This window comes from Elephas maximus, chromosome 13, assembly GCF_024166365.1.
Source record: "Elephas maximus indicus isolate mEleMax1 chromosome 13, mEleMax1 primary haplotype, whole genome shotgun sequence".
Taxonomy (NCBI): Eukaryota; Metazoa; Chordata; class Mammalia; order Proboscidea; family Elephantidae; genus Elephas; species Elephas maximus.
The window spans coordinates 21,839,424-21,857,178 of NC_064831.1; the positions used below are offsets into that span (position 1 = coordinate 21,839,424).

At 38.2% G+C, this 17,755-nt stretch overlaps 1 protein-coding gene across 2 annotated transcripts in view; it reads left to right on the plus strand.

Moving 5' to 3' along the window:
* The window catches only part of GASK1B (golgi associated kinase 1B), a 47,724-nt gene that overhangs the window by 11,992 nt on the left and 17,977 nt on the right, over positions 1-17,755 (plus strand). For both annotated transcript variants that reach the window (XM_049906057.1, XM_049906056.1), the window contains exon 3: positions 10,739-10,953. In XM_049906057.1, coding sequence (XP_049762014.1) covers positions 10,739-10,953 — 215 coding nt within the window. The remainder of the gene's footprint in view (positions 1-10,738; positions 10,954-17,755) is intronic.

Genomic DNA, 17,755 nt, shown 5'->3' on the forward strand with positions numbered 1-17,755 from the left:
ACTTCCATTTAAATTCATTGTAGAATCCAAATTGCTCACTGTTTTCCAACCTGGACAGCCTCTTCTTATAAAGCAGGAGGAATACACTGTGTATTTTTCACTCTCTTTTCCAGTCCACACGAGCAGCACTGTGAGTTGCTGGGAGGTGGTATGGTTGGCAGGGCAGGGAAGGGCAGCTTTGCATTTCAGGTTGCATCAGGCTCTTTGGTAAGGACAGAGTCGTTTTGTGGGGAGTTCTGAGAATTGTCCAGATGACCCCAGAATTTTGAAACATGCTGGATTCCAAATCCTAGGACCCTTTGACATAACTGAAAACTTCCTAAAAATATTCATTTGGGAGTATAATTGTTGTTAGTGGCCGTTGAGTCGACCCCAATTCATGGTGACCTTATGTTTAACAGAACGAAATGCTGCCTGATCCTGTGCCATCTTCATGATCTTTGATACACTTGAGCCCATTGTGGGGCTGTTGTGTCAATAAATCCTGTTGAGGATTTCCCTCTTTTTTGCTGAGCTTTACCAAACATGATGTCCTTTTCTAGCAATTGGTGTTTCCTGATGACATGTGCAAAGTAAGCAAGCCGAAGTCTCTCCATCCTTGCTTCTAAGGAGCATGCTGGTTGTATTTTTTTTAAGACTGATTTGTTTGTTCTTCTGGCAATTCATGGTATATTCAACGTTCTTTGCCAACACCACAATTCAAATGCATCAATTCTTCTGTCTTCTTTTTTCATTGTCCAGGTTTCGCATGTGTGTAAGGTGATTGAAAAGACACTGGCTTGGGTCAGGTGCACCTTATTCATCAAAAGGACATTTTTGCTTTTTAAGAGTAAACTTTAAAGAAGTGGTCTTTTGCAGCACATTTGCCCAATGCGAGACTTTGATTTCTTGACTTCTGCTTTTATGGAAATTGGTTGTTGATTCAAGTAGAATGAAATCATTGACAACTTAAATTTTTCCTCATTTATCAGGATGTTGTTTATTGGTCTAATATAGTATAATAACCATGTTTTATTTTTAGAAATCTGGATTGAAAGCATACTGTGCTCTTTATCAGAAAAGCCCAGAGAATATTCCTTTAGCAATCAAATAGAACCGATCAGCTTTACACTTTAATTCATCAGTACATGAAAGCTTACTGCGCATTTGCCTTAAGAAAGCCCTGCTCCAGTGTCCTCTCGTTTACTCACTACATACCTTCATAGACAAAGTGTGGGAACTGGGTGGCTCCTTCTGTCATGCCTCTGGAATTTGTTCCTAGATTCCACGCACGGCTGGCATAGAAGGGACAATGAGTGGTTGCCTTGTAAGAAATGCTTGTGTCTGAACTTCATGCCATCTATTTCCTTTATAGTGTTACATTTGTCTCGTATTCTCTTAACAAATAGGCATTGAGCACTTGCTATGTGCCAGCCATTGTTCTAGTCATTGGGGCTACACCAGTGAGCAGAACAGACATGAGTCCCTGCCCTTGTGGAGCTGACACCAGCGGGCTATGTGAGAGTTCAGTGGCTGAGGCTGATTTCAGGATTCACTCGCACCCTCTGGACCTCAAGACCATGGGTTCTCCATTGTGACCAAATCTGCTGCTGTTCCTGAGTTGGTCTAAGGAAACAAACAAACAAAGAAACAAACCAAACCCATTTCAGTCGAATTGATTCCAGCTCATAGCGACCGTACAGGACAAAGTAGAACTGCCCTGTAGAGTTTTCAAGGAGTGCCTGGTGGATTCAAACTGCCAACGTTTTGGTTAGCAGCCGTAGCAATTAACCACTATACCACCAGGGTTTCCTAGGTTGGTCTAAGGATCACAAAAGTTGTGGTAGGAAGAGGCAGCCCCTTCTATCTCAGCTAATGGGCAAATATCGCAGTTTCGGTCCAATTCAGCTGTAATCAATTCAATTCAGTTCAATGGCATTTGTTTTCTATGTGCCAGGCACTGTCCTAGGTGCTGGGGAAGAAGCAGTATTGCCTCTAAATCTAATAGCTTGTGGTTAAGAGTGTGAACTAACAATCTAGACTCCCTGGGTTTGAGTGCTGGTTGTGCCACTTGCTAGCTGGGTTACCTGGGTAAAAAAAAAGATTACTTAATTTCTTTGTACTTTATTTCTTCATTGATGTAATATGAATAATGATGATGATAATAATAGTAATAATGATGACAATGATAGCAGTGCTTACCTTACAGAGCTGTGAGAATTAATTGAGTTGATATATATATCAAGCTGATTCAGCTCTTCATGATATGTTTCTTCAGATTTTCTTAGTTTGTGTATGTAGATTGATACGTTCACTTCAACTATCAGACACCTAAAATTTTTAAGTAAAGAATGTGTTTGGAGTCTACACAGGAAAATAACAATATACCATTTGTGGAGTGGCAAGCACTTTACATGCACTCACCAAATTTCACAATAGCTCCATAAATTAGATATTCTTGTTCAGATGTTCTGAAAGGAAACTGGTTCATATATAGAAATAGTATATGTTCCTCCCAAAGACCCCCTGGTAGTACTTAGTAGGGCTGGGATTTAGACATGGACTCCTAGCCTAGTTCTTCATGACTGTGCCATACTGCCTGTCATTATCCCTTCACATCTTGTGTTAGCCTTCTGTGATTGTGGCTTGGGACTTCCCCCGCATCCAGATTTTAACCTGCTTTCACCACTACCTGATTGCCTCATTTCTGAATGTAGCCACGGTTCTTTCTCTATTCCCTTTCTCGTGACAGCAATCTGGGGTTGGGAGAAGAGAGGCAGTGTGCTTCCACCACTCTCAGTTTTCATCATTCCAAAATTCCATAGAATTACAAATACCTGGAAGTGGATTATGGAGCACAAGTGAGGTACAATGAGGGCATGGAAACCTCTGCATATTGCCACCACTGTTTCTCAAATTTCTCTCTAGTCTTCAATGCATTTAGACTGAGGCCAGTGAAATCTCCACCTACCAGGATGTTGCACTGATCAAGCTTTCATTCTGGGTCCACTGACTGTTCCTTAAAACATAAGGGTTATAAGATGAAAAATGAGGAATCCTGAACAACCTCAGGGCAACAATTCATTTATTCATCCTTCAAAATTGTTGAGGGATCCAAAGATGGCTAATAAGTAGTCTCTCTTCTCACAGAGCCCACAGTTTGGAGGGCAGGAGACAGTTAAGCAAGCCCACCATGCAAGATAGTGTGATAAAGCCTCAATGGAGGTATTTCCAGGAGGCCCCACAGGCACCGAAAAGGAGAACTTAGCTCAGAATGTGTGTGTAGAGGGTGTGTTGTTTTGTTGTTAGCTGCCATTGAGTTGGCCCCCAATGGAATGAAATGCTTGACTGGACCACTGTGATCCATAGGGTTTTCACTGGCTAATTTTTCGGAAGTAGATCAACAGGCCTTTCTACCTAGTCCGTCGTAGGCTGGAAGCCCCACTAAAATCTCTTCGGCATCATAGCAGCATACAAGCTCTACTGAAGGAGGGGTGGTGACCGTGCTTGTGGTGCCTTGGCAGGGAATCAAACCCAAGTCTCCAGCATGAGAGGTAAAAATTCTTCCACTGAACCTCCGCTGCCCCCTGCAGGGGTGTGTGTAGGACTGTAAAGATTTTTGGAAGAGGTGATGCCAGAATAGCTTCTTAAGTCACTGTGGGTGGAATGAGGGATGGGTGGTTATGGAAGAGGTAGAGAGAAAAGATGTGTGAAAAATGTGTGGGGGCAGACTGTGCTCTGGGAACTGTAAGTAGTTTTGAAAAATGGGAGATTAGGGTTTGGTAGGAGTGGTGGGGTGAGGATGAAGTGAGATAAATTTAGAGTGGGGAGTCATGGGTTTTATGTCATGCAGGGAACCTGGGCTTTATCTTACAGATGATGGGAAATCATTGAAGGATTTTAGGAAAGGGAGTGATGTAATGAGATTTGAATTTTAGGAAAGTCGGTCTGGTTAGGAATTCATGGCTCCTTTATCTGTGCTGATAATCACTAGAAAGCCCAAGACTGGGTCACCCTGATATGATCAAGACCTCATTTTCAATGTGTGATTGCTTGTAGAGCCTGGCTCAGGGACAATATGACCACTACCTTCTGAAGTCAAGTTCAATTTCTGTCTTTCTAAATGGGACATTGAGACAGGAAGAGTCTGAGAGTTTCCATTCGTATAGCAGAAGTCCAGGGCTGACCTAGAAAGCAGAAGTTCTTGCCCGTTAGTCAAAGTTTCAGAACAAAGGACACTTTGCTTTTAAAGTAGAACTGATAACTTAGATTGTTTAAGTAGTTTGTGACGGAGGAAGCTGCTTCCTCAGCTTCACACTTAGCTAATTCTTGAAGAAACCTGGGAATTATGTCAACTCAGTCCAGCCTAGAGAAAATGAACAATGAAGCAAAAAAGTCATATAAATGAATACATGCATACATTTATTTTTTGTTTGAAGAAAGGCAGTCTAAAACATGCAGAAATCTATTTCTGAGACAATTCCTAGATCCAGGACTTCATTGGCTTTAGAATCTCTCTACATATAATCTATAGAATCCTGCCTCCTTGCTTCCCTTTTAAAAAAATTAAGAAAACCATAGGTAGGTTTGGCTCTTTTAATATTTGGCAGTGCTTTATTGCCAGCATTTTGTTGGATTCCCACATAAGTATGCCAGATAGATTTGGCAGGTCCTTTTTTCGCATCTTCTATCAACTAAACCCATTGTAGTTGGGTTAACTTTGATTCATAGCAACCCTATAGGACAGAGTAGAACTGCCCCATAGGGTTTCCAAGGAGCATCTGGTAGATTCGAACTGCCTACCTTTTGGTTAGCAGGTGGAGCTCTTAACCACAGCTCCACCAGAGCTCCTTTCTCATTTTAGGAGTGAGGGAACTCAGTGCCTCCGTGTGAGTGGCTAAGGTGAGGTTCCAATCCTTAGAGATCAGTGATGGGGTCAGAACAGAATCAACGACTTGTGACTGCTTTTTCTATCATACACCACCCCACATCACCCCATACTCTCAGCTCCCTTTTAGCCAGTGTCCTCCTTATTAACCGTGGCCTTTCACTACATAGCTGCGGAGGCCTGGTGGCATAGTGGTTAAGAGCTTGGCTGCTAACCAAAAGTTCTGCAGTTTGAATCTACCAGCCGCTCCTTGGAAACCCTATAGGGCAGTTCTACTTAGTCCTACAGGGTCGCTGTGAGTTGGAATCAATTCGATGGCAATGAGTTATGGGTTATAGTTAGCTGCTTCTCAGCCAGCTCCGACTCACGGAGACCCTATGCAGAACAGAACAGAGCATTGCCCGATGCTGTGACATATTCACAATCATTGGCTTGTTTGAGTCCAGTCAAAAAATATTCTGCTGTGATTCTGAGGGTTTTCATGGGCTAATTTTCAGAAGTAGATCATCAGGTTATTCTTCCTAGCCTGTCTTAGTCTGGAAGCTCCACTGAAGCCCATGCACCGTGGTATGTGAAGTACCAGAGCCAAAGCTTCCTGCATCATAGCAACATAGAAGCCACCACAGTACGACAAACTGACAGAGGTGGTGGTAGCTATTCCCAGGGCACAATATTTCTTTATCTCTTGGCTTTATCCTGGGAGCTCAGTCTTTGTTTTAGTCCTCCATTTGTTCACTTTGAAACACTCATTCACCTGGCAACTATTTTATTTGATTGTCAAGACTTGTGTGTGTGCGTCAATTTCTCCTACTAAACTCTTCACTCTCTAGGACCTGGAATTTGCCTGGCACCTGGTAAAGCTTCCATTATATGCCTCACCCTGAATTCTTTCTTTCTGAAACTCAATAATCAAAAAGGTTAGATCATGATGGGCACATGTAAATATTTGTTTAACGAATAAGAGAATGAACTACTGTGAAAAACCCAGAGCAGATGTAACATTTCCTCTCATTCCTCAAACTTCCTCCTTCCCCAAAGCTATCACTGAATCCTGCATTCCTCTTCTACCTTCCCTCACATTTCCTAACTTACTTGCATGACTGACTTCACAAGGTATCGGGCCAAGAGAGCTTACTTGCTTTTTAATTCTCACATTTTTTAATTGCTTAAATCCTACTGTGAAAAGCACAGTGGAAAAATAGAGCTGACGGTACTTAAGGGATCATTAACGACCAGACACCTGCTACAATATCATGGGTGTTGCATCGACATCAACGATTACCTTTGGCAATTAGAGCTCTGCCGCATTAGGGTTTTCCTGCCATGGATTGACAGTTGCCTTTGTTTTCTGTATTCGAGATGTGGCTCAGTTTTTAACTGGCATTTGTTTTCTTTTATGAGTTTTGTAGACTTGTTTTTAATGAAGGGCTGTGAGCTGGACTTTTGCTTTCCTTTTTATGGAGTTCGCAAGGAGTCTTGGAATTTGGCCCGTGTGATAGAAAGGGCCTTTGATTTCGGAGTTCAGGACATCTTTTCTTATTTCTGCTTTGTGAGAAATGCAGACAGACATTCACAACTCCACCCAACATACTTAGCATTCGCCTGTATTTCAGCAAAACAGTCACACAATGTTCATACTGAAGGAAAAAAAAAAAAAAGGGCATTTAATAAATCCGGACAAAGGGGATTGTATATAGCATTCATTCTTAAGTGAATCTCCATGTTCTTCTTCTCAAAAGAATGTTTTCTTTGTGCTTTTGAGTGAGGAATGACGTGGGAAAACATCAAAATTCAGGGGCAATATTCGATTTTGGAAAAAAGAAGTTTTACCGGCAAGTCTCATTTTTTAAGACAGCTGTATAACCTTTAATTCACATGAACAGCCACATACCTGTGAAAACCTGCTTTCTCCCCACTCTGACAGTTAGAATTTTGTCTCTTCACTGTTACAAGTTCTCTAGAGAGCACAGTACTGTATCATTTTGACAAGCTTGAATGCCCCTCATCTCTAAAACACTTCAGGGTGAGTTGCTTTAACCAGCTTCCTGTTTTTAGAGGATATTTTCCTGTCATCCCTTCAGATCCATCAAAGTTCATTTAATTCTTTTAAAAGCCCTATTTTATAAAAAGTGGGATCCTGTTCACGGTAGTACTTACAGCTCTGAGGCTCTGGAGCCATAGTGACTGCTATTACCTTCTGCAGGAAAGGAACCACAGCCACCCATGTTTCGGAGGAGGATTGTCGTTCACCCTTTTCTTTTCCTGCTCTCTGAGAGCCCACCTGTCCTAGGGTGCACTGATTTCTGCCAGGGCAGGGCAGAGTGTGTTTGTAATATCACGGTCAGTGCTCAAATCATGCGTTAAGGAGACACAGATGGATGTGGAGAAAAACACAGGATATTAAAACCAGTTAGCTCCATTTGGCAGTTTGAGGAGAAAATGAACAAACAAAAGTTTTCAATGAATTGTATAAAAAAAGTATCATTCAAAAGAACTGATAATCTAAAATAGAGAAATGGCAAATGAAATGCAGTATATCCATAGGCTGATCAGGAGTCAGCTGTGGCCTACGGGCCCAAGAGGGGTGCTATGGTGACCATTTATTTGCAAGCGTGTTTGTACCTGCTTTTGTGCCCACCTGCCAGGCCAGAGCTGAGCAGTTGCAGACTGCGGTGGAGACTGGAGAGCCCCCAAAGCCTAAAATACTTACTATCTGGCCCTTTACAAGGTTTGCTGACCAATGGACTAAATTATTATATCATACTTCAAGTGAAAAATCTTAATTGAAAGAGAAATATTTATGACATAATATTTAGCAAAAAAATTATAACAAACTGAAAATATGAGGTGGCCCCAAACAGTTTATTATCTTTGTATATTTTTTACTTCTTTACCGTGATGGAAATGCTTGCTCCATGAAAGGAAATAATTTGAATTTATTTATTGATTTATTTTTGTGTGTGCATGTCCTAGAACAGTGCTTGACACACGCTCAATAAATAATCACAGGCCAGTTGAAGACTGAGAGATTATGAGATTGTATCATGTATGTAATTAATGATATCATAGCAGAGCCTTTCTGTTGCATGCTCAGATGTTAGGCACCAGGCTGAGAACTTTACATGCATGATCACATTTAATCCTAACAAAGTTTGTTTTGAAAGGACATCCTTACCTCCATTTTGTGAAAGGGGAAAGCTAGGTTGGGAGAAATTGCAAAACTCGTCTAATATTACAAAGCAAATAAATAAGGTGGCCAGAATTCAGAAGGTCTGTTTGATTCAAGAGTTTGAGCTCTAACCATAAGCTATGCTTCTTAAAATCCTTAAAACAATTTACATGTTCAGGTGAGAAAGAAAAGGGTGGGGCAGTATTGGGGATAAATACACAGAGAAGAGAACCAATTACTGGGATCTGAGATTTGAGCTGATTTTTTTTATTTTTGAGGTGTACATTTTTATGTTTTTCCATTTTCTACTTTTAGCTACCTTTAAAATAATAAACTGATTTAAAAAGAAAGGAAAAAAAAGCCCCCAAATTTGTTAAATGTCTTAATTGCTGATGTAGAGCATTTCCTGATTTCCTTGGTCAGCCTTGCATAATTTGCTACGGAAACTGTGCTTGCCTTTCATCCCTTGTTTTTGTTTGTGTTGTTGAAGTTCAGCATTAGGTTTCAACTCCCTTTGAAGGCTTCCCAGCCACGAGAGTGCAAAGCATTATCTGTGTATAACTCTAGTCAAAGGACACTGACAGATAAAGCTTCTTGGCATCTATCTTTGGAAATCTGAAGCACACATGTATTTGAAAGCTATGTTGGGTCTTTTACACATGTTTGATTACCAAAAAATCAAAACTCACCACCATTGCATCGATTCTGATTCATAGCAACACTATAGTACAGAGTCAAACTGACCCATAGATCTTTAAGGAAGCAGAATGTCATATCTTTCTCCCCAGGAGCCTCTGGTGGGTTTGAACCATGGAACTTTCGGTTAGCAGCCAAGTGTTTTAACCACTGTGCCACCAGGGCTCCTTATATTTGACTACGCTGGTCCATAAATGTTCCCACCACACAATGGACTACTTTTACCATTATTTTTTAAATTGGCACAGTATTTGGAGTATAAAAAACCAAAACCAAACGCGTTGCTGTCGAGTCGATTCTGACTCATAGCGACCCTATAGGACAGAGTAGAACTGCCCCATAGAGTTTCCAAGGAGCGTCTGGTGGATTTGAACTGCCAACCTTTCAGTTAGCAGCCGTAGCAATTAACCGCTACTCCACCGGGGTTTCCATTTGGAGTATACACATTTAAAATATATGTTATTTTATATCTAAGAAAATAATTAGATCACAGCAGATATCTAAGAAGATAATTAGATCACAAATCATGTTGTAAAGTAAAAGGAAATAGAAAGGAGAAAAATAATGTTAAGAATGAAATTCTTTAGTTAATGGTTCATTTTTCCTTCTCCATTTTTCTCTTTATTGCTGATCAATAATGGTGTCATATTTTCCACTTTCTAAAGGATTTTCTACAGGCTCTGGCCTAAGTTGCAAGTCTAAAGAGAGAAAGAAAAAGAACAAAACTATACTGCAGGTAATCAGAATGATTGAGGGAATGCTATGAAAGTTATCAAGGTCACCATAATACCAAACCCTGACGTGCTTAGAGGGGATGACTCCTTCCTGTAGAAAAGACCTGAATTGCAAAAGCTACATGAAGGCAAGCAAGCAGGGTGGTGAGATAACCGTCTCTAACAAGCAAGGAATAAAGTTGTAAGTTGAGAACATCTTGGAGGTTGTTTGAAAGGCCTTTAAAAATTCCTGAGATTTGTCTAGACATTCCAGTCATAATTTCAGAGGTTTCTATTGCCCAGGCCTGTTAAGAATGAGTTAAGTGGAGTTTTTCAGATCTTTGAGATTTTTTTTTTCAAGAACATTGTTCTGATTGTTATGCGTTATAAGCAAAGCTGCTCAATAATGTCTCTCTGTGACTTTATTTGGCAGAAATGAGGGCTTGGGAGTGATGATAGTGGTTTTAGGCACAAGTATTGTTTAATGTGTTCTGAGCATGGTCCTTCTTGTCTGTGATGACTTCACTTGGGTTCATCATGCTTTGTACAGTTTAACAAAGGAAGAAATTACATTCCTAAATTATCAAAAGTAAGAAAACACTTTAACGGATTTTTAAAAAATCATCTGTGCACATACAGTTGAAGAAATGACATTTGCTTAAGTACACACTGTGAGGTTATGTGAATAAACCATCCATTACCAAGAGTGCTGTTGTGCTTGCGGAGTTTCTCTCAGAAAAGAAAAAAATCCTCCTGTGTTTTTCGTTTCCTTCTTTGGCAATTATAGTCAGTGGTGTGAAGCATACAATTTCACTTTTAAATTTGCGACTTCTAAAAATTCTTTTTCTTCCTGACATCATAATGCGGCCTCAGAAAATCAGACAGTTGTTATTACAAATACAGAGCAGCTCCACTCAGACATTGAATAGACAATTACAAACGTCTGCGTTCTGTCCTTTTTTGTGGTGCTGCTTTTAGATGTGGAATAAAACCATATTAACCAGAGCTCGTTGTTATTGGCGGTTAGTAGCCTATTCCTGCCACATCTATAAAGTATTTTGACTTTTTTAATAACATTTTTTTCTCATTGCCTAACAATAACTTTCCACTTTCTGAGACTTCTGTCAGCAAGCACCATTAAGGTATAAAAATATTAAAACTTCAGAAGACAAAGGGACCATAAAACGTCCTCTAATCAAACTCCTACTTTTGACAGGTGAGAAAGTGAGGCTCTGAAAGGGCACACACTGAATCAGTAGTGTTCAGAGTGTGATCTCTTCTGTGATTCCTTAGATGGCCGCCCCTGCCCCGTCATTCTCTGGGACTCATCTTTATCTCCGGCAAGTAATGAGACACACTCTTCTGTGAAGCTCACCTGGGGAACTTATCAGCAGTTGCTGAAACAGAAGTGCTGGAAGAATGGCCGAGTACCCAAACCTGAATGGGGCTGTACTGAAATACATCACCACGAGTGGTCCAAGATGGCACTCTTTGATTTTTTGTTACAGGTAAGCTTATCAAATCAAGTAAGTGGTTATTTATATAAGACTGACACTAAGGAGCTTGCAACACTTTAAGTTTTTATGAAGACAGGCTTTAAGTTTTATAGTGCTATTATTGCACACATTCATAAATGTCACTTAGTTCTTTTATTGATCTCTGAAGATCTTGAAGTAGTCATAGCTATGCTTTATTAAGATAACCCATCAACAGGTCTTCAAGGTGGATAGTCTTACCCCATTTGTGAGGTGAGTAAACTGAGATTTGATGAGGTTAATTAACCACCAAAGTTCTCACAAATACTAAAAGCTGAAACTGGAATTTCCTGGGATCTGTTGATGGTAAAGGTTTGTCTCTTTTCCATCATTCCACACTAATTTCATTGGTCACCTGGCCACATAGCTCACAGCCACCATTTCCTTGTTTCCTTTCCAAAAATGTTTGTGAATTTTTTGTGAAGATGAGACATTTAAAAAAAAAAAAAAACAACTAGAGTTGAGTAGGTAAAGGTATGCAGTAGGAGGCTAGAATATTTGGAGAGTGGTCAGCAAAGATGTTGATGTTAGCGAGGATGATGACTAGGGGGAAGATGAAAAGGAAATCTACGGATCTGGTAGTGAAGTCCATGAGAAAGGAATAACCTCGAAGTTCGTTACTGATGAACTTAAGAACCAACCTATAATGCAGGAAAACCCTTGGAGAAGCCATCTCTGTGGCACATGTTTAGTTCTGGAGTCATCAAGTGAATCTCACTCTGTGTCTACCATTGCCATCTCTGGTGAGGGAAGTTCCAACTAACATTCAACCAACCAAGATATATTTATGTAACAGTATTCTACTGTGGGAAAAAAACGCAGGAATAACAAAGTAATTGAGATGATTATCACTACTGCCTCTCCTCAAGCTTAATTTTTTTAAAAAAAATATCTAGTTGAGAAAATGTTTATTTTTTTTTTTATAAGCATGTAAGAATACTGAACTAATCTAAGTCTAAATTGCAAGCAACAACAACAAGAAGAATGGTTACGAGATCCAAAGGGGGAGAGACCACTGTGCAGTATAATTGCATTAAGAAGGAAGGGTTTGGGTAGAACTGTAAGCTTTACATTACAGGGAGGATGGGGAAAGTAGGAGAAAGAACACTGGATATTTGACAGCCTAATGGAGGGTAATGGGGTCTTCTTTATATTTGCAGGTCTTTCATTATGTGTGAGATTGATATCATATTTACAAAGGCTTTTTGATTATGAATATTTCTTTTTCTCTGAATTGCTTGTTCAAATTCTTGTCCTTTTTTTTAATTGCTGCATTTTGTAGCCCTTTCTTACTGACTTATAAAATCCTTTTGTATGTCATGTAGATTAACCTCTATCAGTCCCATATGTTTCAATAATTTTTCTTTGGTGTTTTTCTCTTGATTTTGTTTATGGTAGATTTTACTCCATAGAATTTTTACCTTTTATTTTTATTTTTTTGTATAAGGATAATATCTTAATTAATTTTTTTTTGTTCCTGTGTTTAGCTGCCATCCCTAAGAAAAATGTTTATTGAATGAATAAACAAATACATTTAGGTAGTTTTTCTTGAGTACCAGAATACATAGTTATTATCTTCTCATCAATTACATTAAAAATTTTAATGTCAGCATGTGTACCTTATTTAGATGGCATTTGGGGATGTATTAGAATGTATTAAATGGATTTTGTGAACCATCTTAGAAAAGTTATGCCTGAAGCAAACTAAAAGCACTTGCTCCATGATGCCAGAGGGAGGGCAAGGAATGCAGAACCCAGTTGTTCATTTTCTGTACACAGCATTCTTTTTGTTTCACCCACTTAACAAGTCTGCATTCCCAAAGGCTATGCCATTTTACGGGGTCTGTAAAATGAGATGGAATCACAAATAATCTTTTATTCTTGCAGTGTGGGGTATGAACTACAGAGACAAAAATTCACCTCCATTAAGATGACAATGAGAAATATTTTTGACAGCTTGTGAGTTTTCAAGACTTGATCAAATTTCTCTCAAAGGGCTATAGAAAGTAAGAGGAGTCAATTTATGTGGTAAAAAAAAACTTGCTTTTTAACTTTAGGGGCAGTTTAAGACAGTGGTCAGGAACCCAGAGTTTGGAGTCAGTCTGTTGAATTTGCATCTCAACATTGCCACTACTACTTTTTTGACCTTGAGAAGTTACTTAGCCTTTTTCTGCCTTAGTTTCCTCATCGGTAAATAGGAATAATGACAGTTCTTATACAAGGGGCTCTTGAGATGACTAAATATCTTCACACATGTAAAACATTTAGAATGGTAAGTGGTACATAGGAAGTGCTCAGTGATTATTAGCTATTAAGCAGTTGATGATTCAGAAATAATCATGAGGTAAATATCAATATAAGAATTAAATAAACAATTTTACCATTATTCTTATTCATTAACTTGCAAGTCATTCCCAAATCATTTCATTTTTCTCTACACTCATGGACCTTTACATTTATATTGTCGGTCTTAGACTGTCAGGTTTTAATTATTTTTGACTAGTCTGTCTTCTTCAATAAGCTGTGAATTTCTCAAGGGCAGGTCCTTGTCTTCTTTAGCTTTGAAACCTTTCCATTATACAGCATAGTGTTTATTATGTCAGTTATTCAGGACATTGTTTTATTGATCAAAGGAAACTACCTAGAATATTAAAATATTAAACACTAAATGTCAAAACTGTTAAAAATGAAGGAAATAAAAGTATACTTGCAATACAGAGATAATTAAAAGCTTTTTTTTAAAGGAAAAGAATTAGAAGTTTAGAAAATGAAAGAATCAAATGAATAGAAAATATTTAATACTTTTGCTCCTTAGTGGGGTCCTTCATGCAGTTCAAATTTTTTCCAAGAATAACTGTTAGTCAGAAATTAAGGGGTATTTACATAGAGGGAGACCAATGAAGATATGTCTTGAGCTATGTTTGCCTCCACTATCAACAAAATTAGTTGCAAATATTTCTTTCCACTTGAATCTGACAGACCGTTTTGAGGCCTTGTTTGTTCCAGATGCTTAGCAGGCTTAGTGCTGGTAATACAAGCATCAATGAGACCATTGCTGTGTCTTCCAGAGTCGTACAATCTAGCAGAAAAGAAAGAAAGATAAGCAAAGCAGAATATATCAAGTGCTAACAGAGTTAAGTTTAAAATGCTTATGGAGTACTGAGTTTCCATTAAAAATAATGAAAAAATTTGGAAACATATACTGGTGATTGTTATACAACATGGTGAATATGACTAACGCTGTTAAATTGTACAACATTTTGTGGTTGAAATGGAAAATGTTTTGCTATACATATTTCACCACAATAAAAAACTTTTAAAAAATGACCTGGTTTCTTCAATAAATAATGTTTACAATGGAAAAAGAGGGAGCAGGAATTTATATATTAAAAGAGACTTAAGAGACATATCGAGCAAGTGCAACATATAGACTCTGGGCAAATGTGAACACTGACTGAATATTTGATCATGTAGATTTGCTTTAAAACAATCCAGTTGTGGGAATGGCGCATGGAAGGGGCAGGGATATAGTTAAAATAAGAGTGGCTATGAGCTGAGGATTTTTTTATCTGGATGATAGGTATGTAGCACCTTGTTACTCTCTTTTTATTTTCTATAATAAATATCTTAATTGTCACAAAAAGTGCTATAAAACAGACAAGGGACTGTTAGTTCTGGACTTGGGAGGTAAAAAAGGCGTAGACAGAGAATGTGGCCTTCAATCCAGTAACTGAAACATCAGGAGAGTATAAGAAATAGGAGCTTCAGAGAAGAATCCTGGTAAAGGGCTAAATGTGTGTAAAAGTTCAGTGAATGGGAGAAGAAATGATGCTTAGGGAAACTTTCTGTTCCCTAAAGGTAATTTCTCCCTGGTGACCCTGAGTAATAGACTGTTGTTCATAAATTCAACAACGGTCATTTCTATGAATCTGTATGATTTGTTTGCTAGAGTTGTCTCTTCTCAGTTAGCTCTCCTCTCCTGACTTCTGTCTGGATGCTAATGAATTAGCATCCTAGTGTTAACTTTTGACCTATTCTCTCCCCCTCTTGATTCTGTGGGTCATTTTTCCTATGTGATGGTATAAGAATAAAAAAAATAGTAGAAGTAAAAATTCCAACCAACTTTGATCTAAACAAGAAGAGACATTACTTTTCACTGAAAAAAAATTTTTTTTTTTTCCCTGCAGGAGCATTCTATAGGCTAAAAAAAAAAAAAAAAAAAAATTGGCTAGGCAAAGAAAAATTCCAACTATGCCCCCCTTAATAAATTATGAGTATCTCTCAACTATCCCTCCTTATATCCCTGCTACTCAGTGATCAATGGTCTTGCCTCCACCTTTTAGAGGGCTGTCAGGGATAACTCTCACAGGCTGTTGCTCTGGTGGCAAGAGACATAATTATCCAGGGTCGAGACATTAGAATTTCAAATAGTTTGGGTCAATTTTATTGTGTGACAGAATTACAACACTGCCAATCTTAATGGCTTGTAGCCATATGTTTATTGGTTAGTCCAAGAAAGCAAATGATTTATATTCTCTTTCAGTTGCTAGCAAACAAAGAAGGATAGGGTAGTCAGGTACTGTCTTGGATTGAAGTAGCAAAGAAAGTTGGAGATTAGCTTTGGCAATATTGGTTAGCATGCTGAACTGGCTAGAATCTAGAGTCAAAGATGGCCAAGGATCAGAGGGTTTAGAGAGTAATTTTTTTTTTTTTTTAATACATTCCTGATTTTTGTTATTAAGATATCTTCCTCCTTCCTTTTTATGGTGAGAATCAGAATAGTCTGCTTGGTTACAAAAGGTCACTTACTAAGGTAAAGGATATGGGAAGTGTGTCAGTCTGGATATTAAAAAGGATAAGCTCCAAAGTGGATAGGTATAAATATGCTAAGTACTGGCATGTATTGTGGTTAGCATAGAATTTTAATTATATGAAACTAGATTTGCCCTTTGTTATAGATGAAATTGAAAGGTCTGGCTTCGCCATAGTTTCTATTATATGTATATTCATATTTGAAGCACTGGGTGGGTTTATTTGTCATTAGGAGAAAGTATTTCAGTATTAATGATACTAAAACACAAGGCACATCTTATTTAAAGAGACCTCAGAAAACATTCCAAGTTATCTTGAGATACTACAATTTCATTCTTAGTACTTCTTATAAGTGAACAAACTGCCCAGAAAACTTGGTATTTATTGAGTACCTACAAAGTGTTTATTGCCTTATATGTTTGTATATGCTGACACATGGAGACCACATGTGTATAATTCAAATACAGCCTGCACTTTGGTTGGCACAACTTTTAATCTAGTTCTCTGTCTTTTTTTTCCCCCTCAGTATATCTGTTGAAAGTATTTTGTTTCCTTTTGTTTTGTAGAGTATTCCACATTCTGGATTTTGCTAGTTTCACGTCTGTGGTACCTTTAACTTGTCCCTCTCTCCTCTGTATTCCATAAAAAAAAAAAAAAATTTTTTTTTTTATGGAACTGGTAATTGGATTTAGAGAGTCAATTAGATTCAGATTTGTTTTTGGGGGGAAGGTTTGTTTTTAGGTGGTTGTGTGTTTCCACCAGGAGACACATAATGACTGATTAGTTTTTCTTTTTGTGGTGTTAGCAGCTGCGATGATCACTGTTGATCCAGCAATTTCTTAGGCATTGAAAAATGGCGATATTCTAATTATATCATTACTTCTTTACGTATCAGCTGGAGTACTTCTATAAAGAGGACTTTTCTATTATTTGGTTATCCAGTGGTACAGGTTTTATGGTAGAATTAGCATTGTTTTCAAGAAACATCATGATCTGACTTTCTAACTTCTTTGCGTTCATCCATTCTTATCTTCATGATTACTTCATACCATACTTGTGATTTGTCTTGCAGTTTGGTCTATTCACTGTCAATTGAACATGACTGCACACTCTTGTTCATGCTCTTATTTGCCACTGCAACACTACTCCTACTCTTCCCCTTCAAACATAGAGCCAACCGAGCCTTCAAAGTTCAGCTCAAATACCCTTTCTGCAAAGCCTTCTGGGAACAACTTAACCAATTCTCTCTCTTTTTCTTTTCTCTGAATATCTAATACCTTTAAAAAAAATTCTGTCTTGAATTTTAGTACAATAGATTCCTAGAGAAACATCATAGAATAGTGTCTATGAAAAACAGACTTAGACATAAGCCCCCGCTTGAATTGTCAGCTGTGTAATCTTGAACAAATTCATAATCTCTCTGAGCTTCAATTCTTTATTCTTTCAGTGGAGGAATAATTATACCACCCTTGCTGATTTTTATGAGAATAATATGAAATTATGCATATAAAGTACTTATCATGATACCTGGCAGATAGTATATTCACAATAGATCAGCACAATCATCACCTAGAACCACCTAATTTTAGAATTTGAACATATTATAAACATTTAAAATTTTTTTTTATAAACATTTATATGTGTACATAGCTATGCTTCCTGGATCCCCAAATATCATAAGCCTCTCATGGTAGGGATCATGTAGGTCCTTCTCTGAATTTTCCACCATGAAGAGATCCTCATTATAGCATTTGGTACTGTAAGAAACTATGCGGAGCACACACACCTAGTTTCCTGGGCTCTGTCACTCAGGTTGAGTTTGGGGCTAGGTGGTTGTCATTTTTGTATAGGTGGGAAGAACTGATATGTTTTTTGAATAGCATATAGAATTTGGGGAGCTAGCAGGGATTTCATACTCAGATTCTGCTCATAAAGGTCTCCATTCCCTTTGTTGAGACGTAAA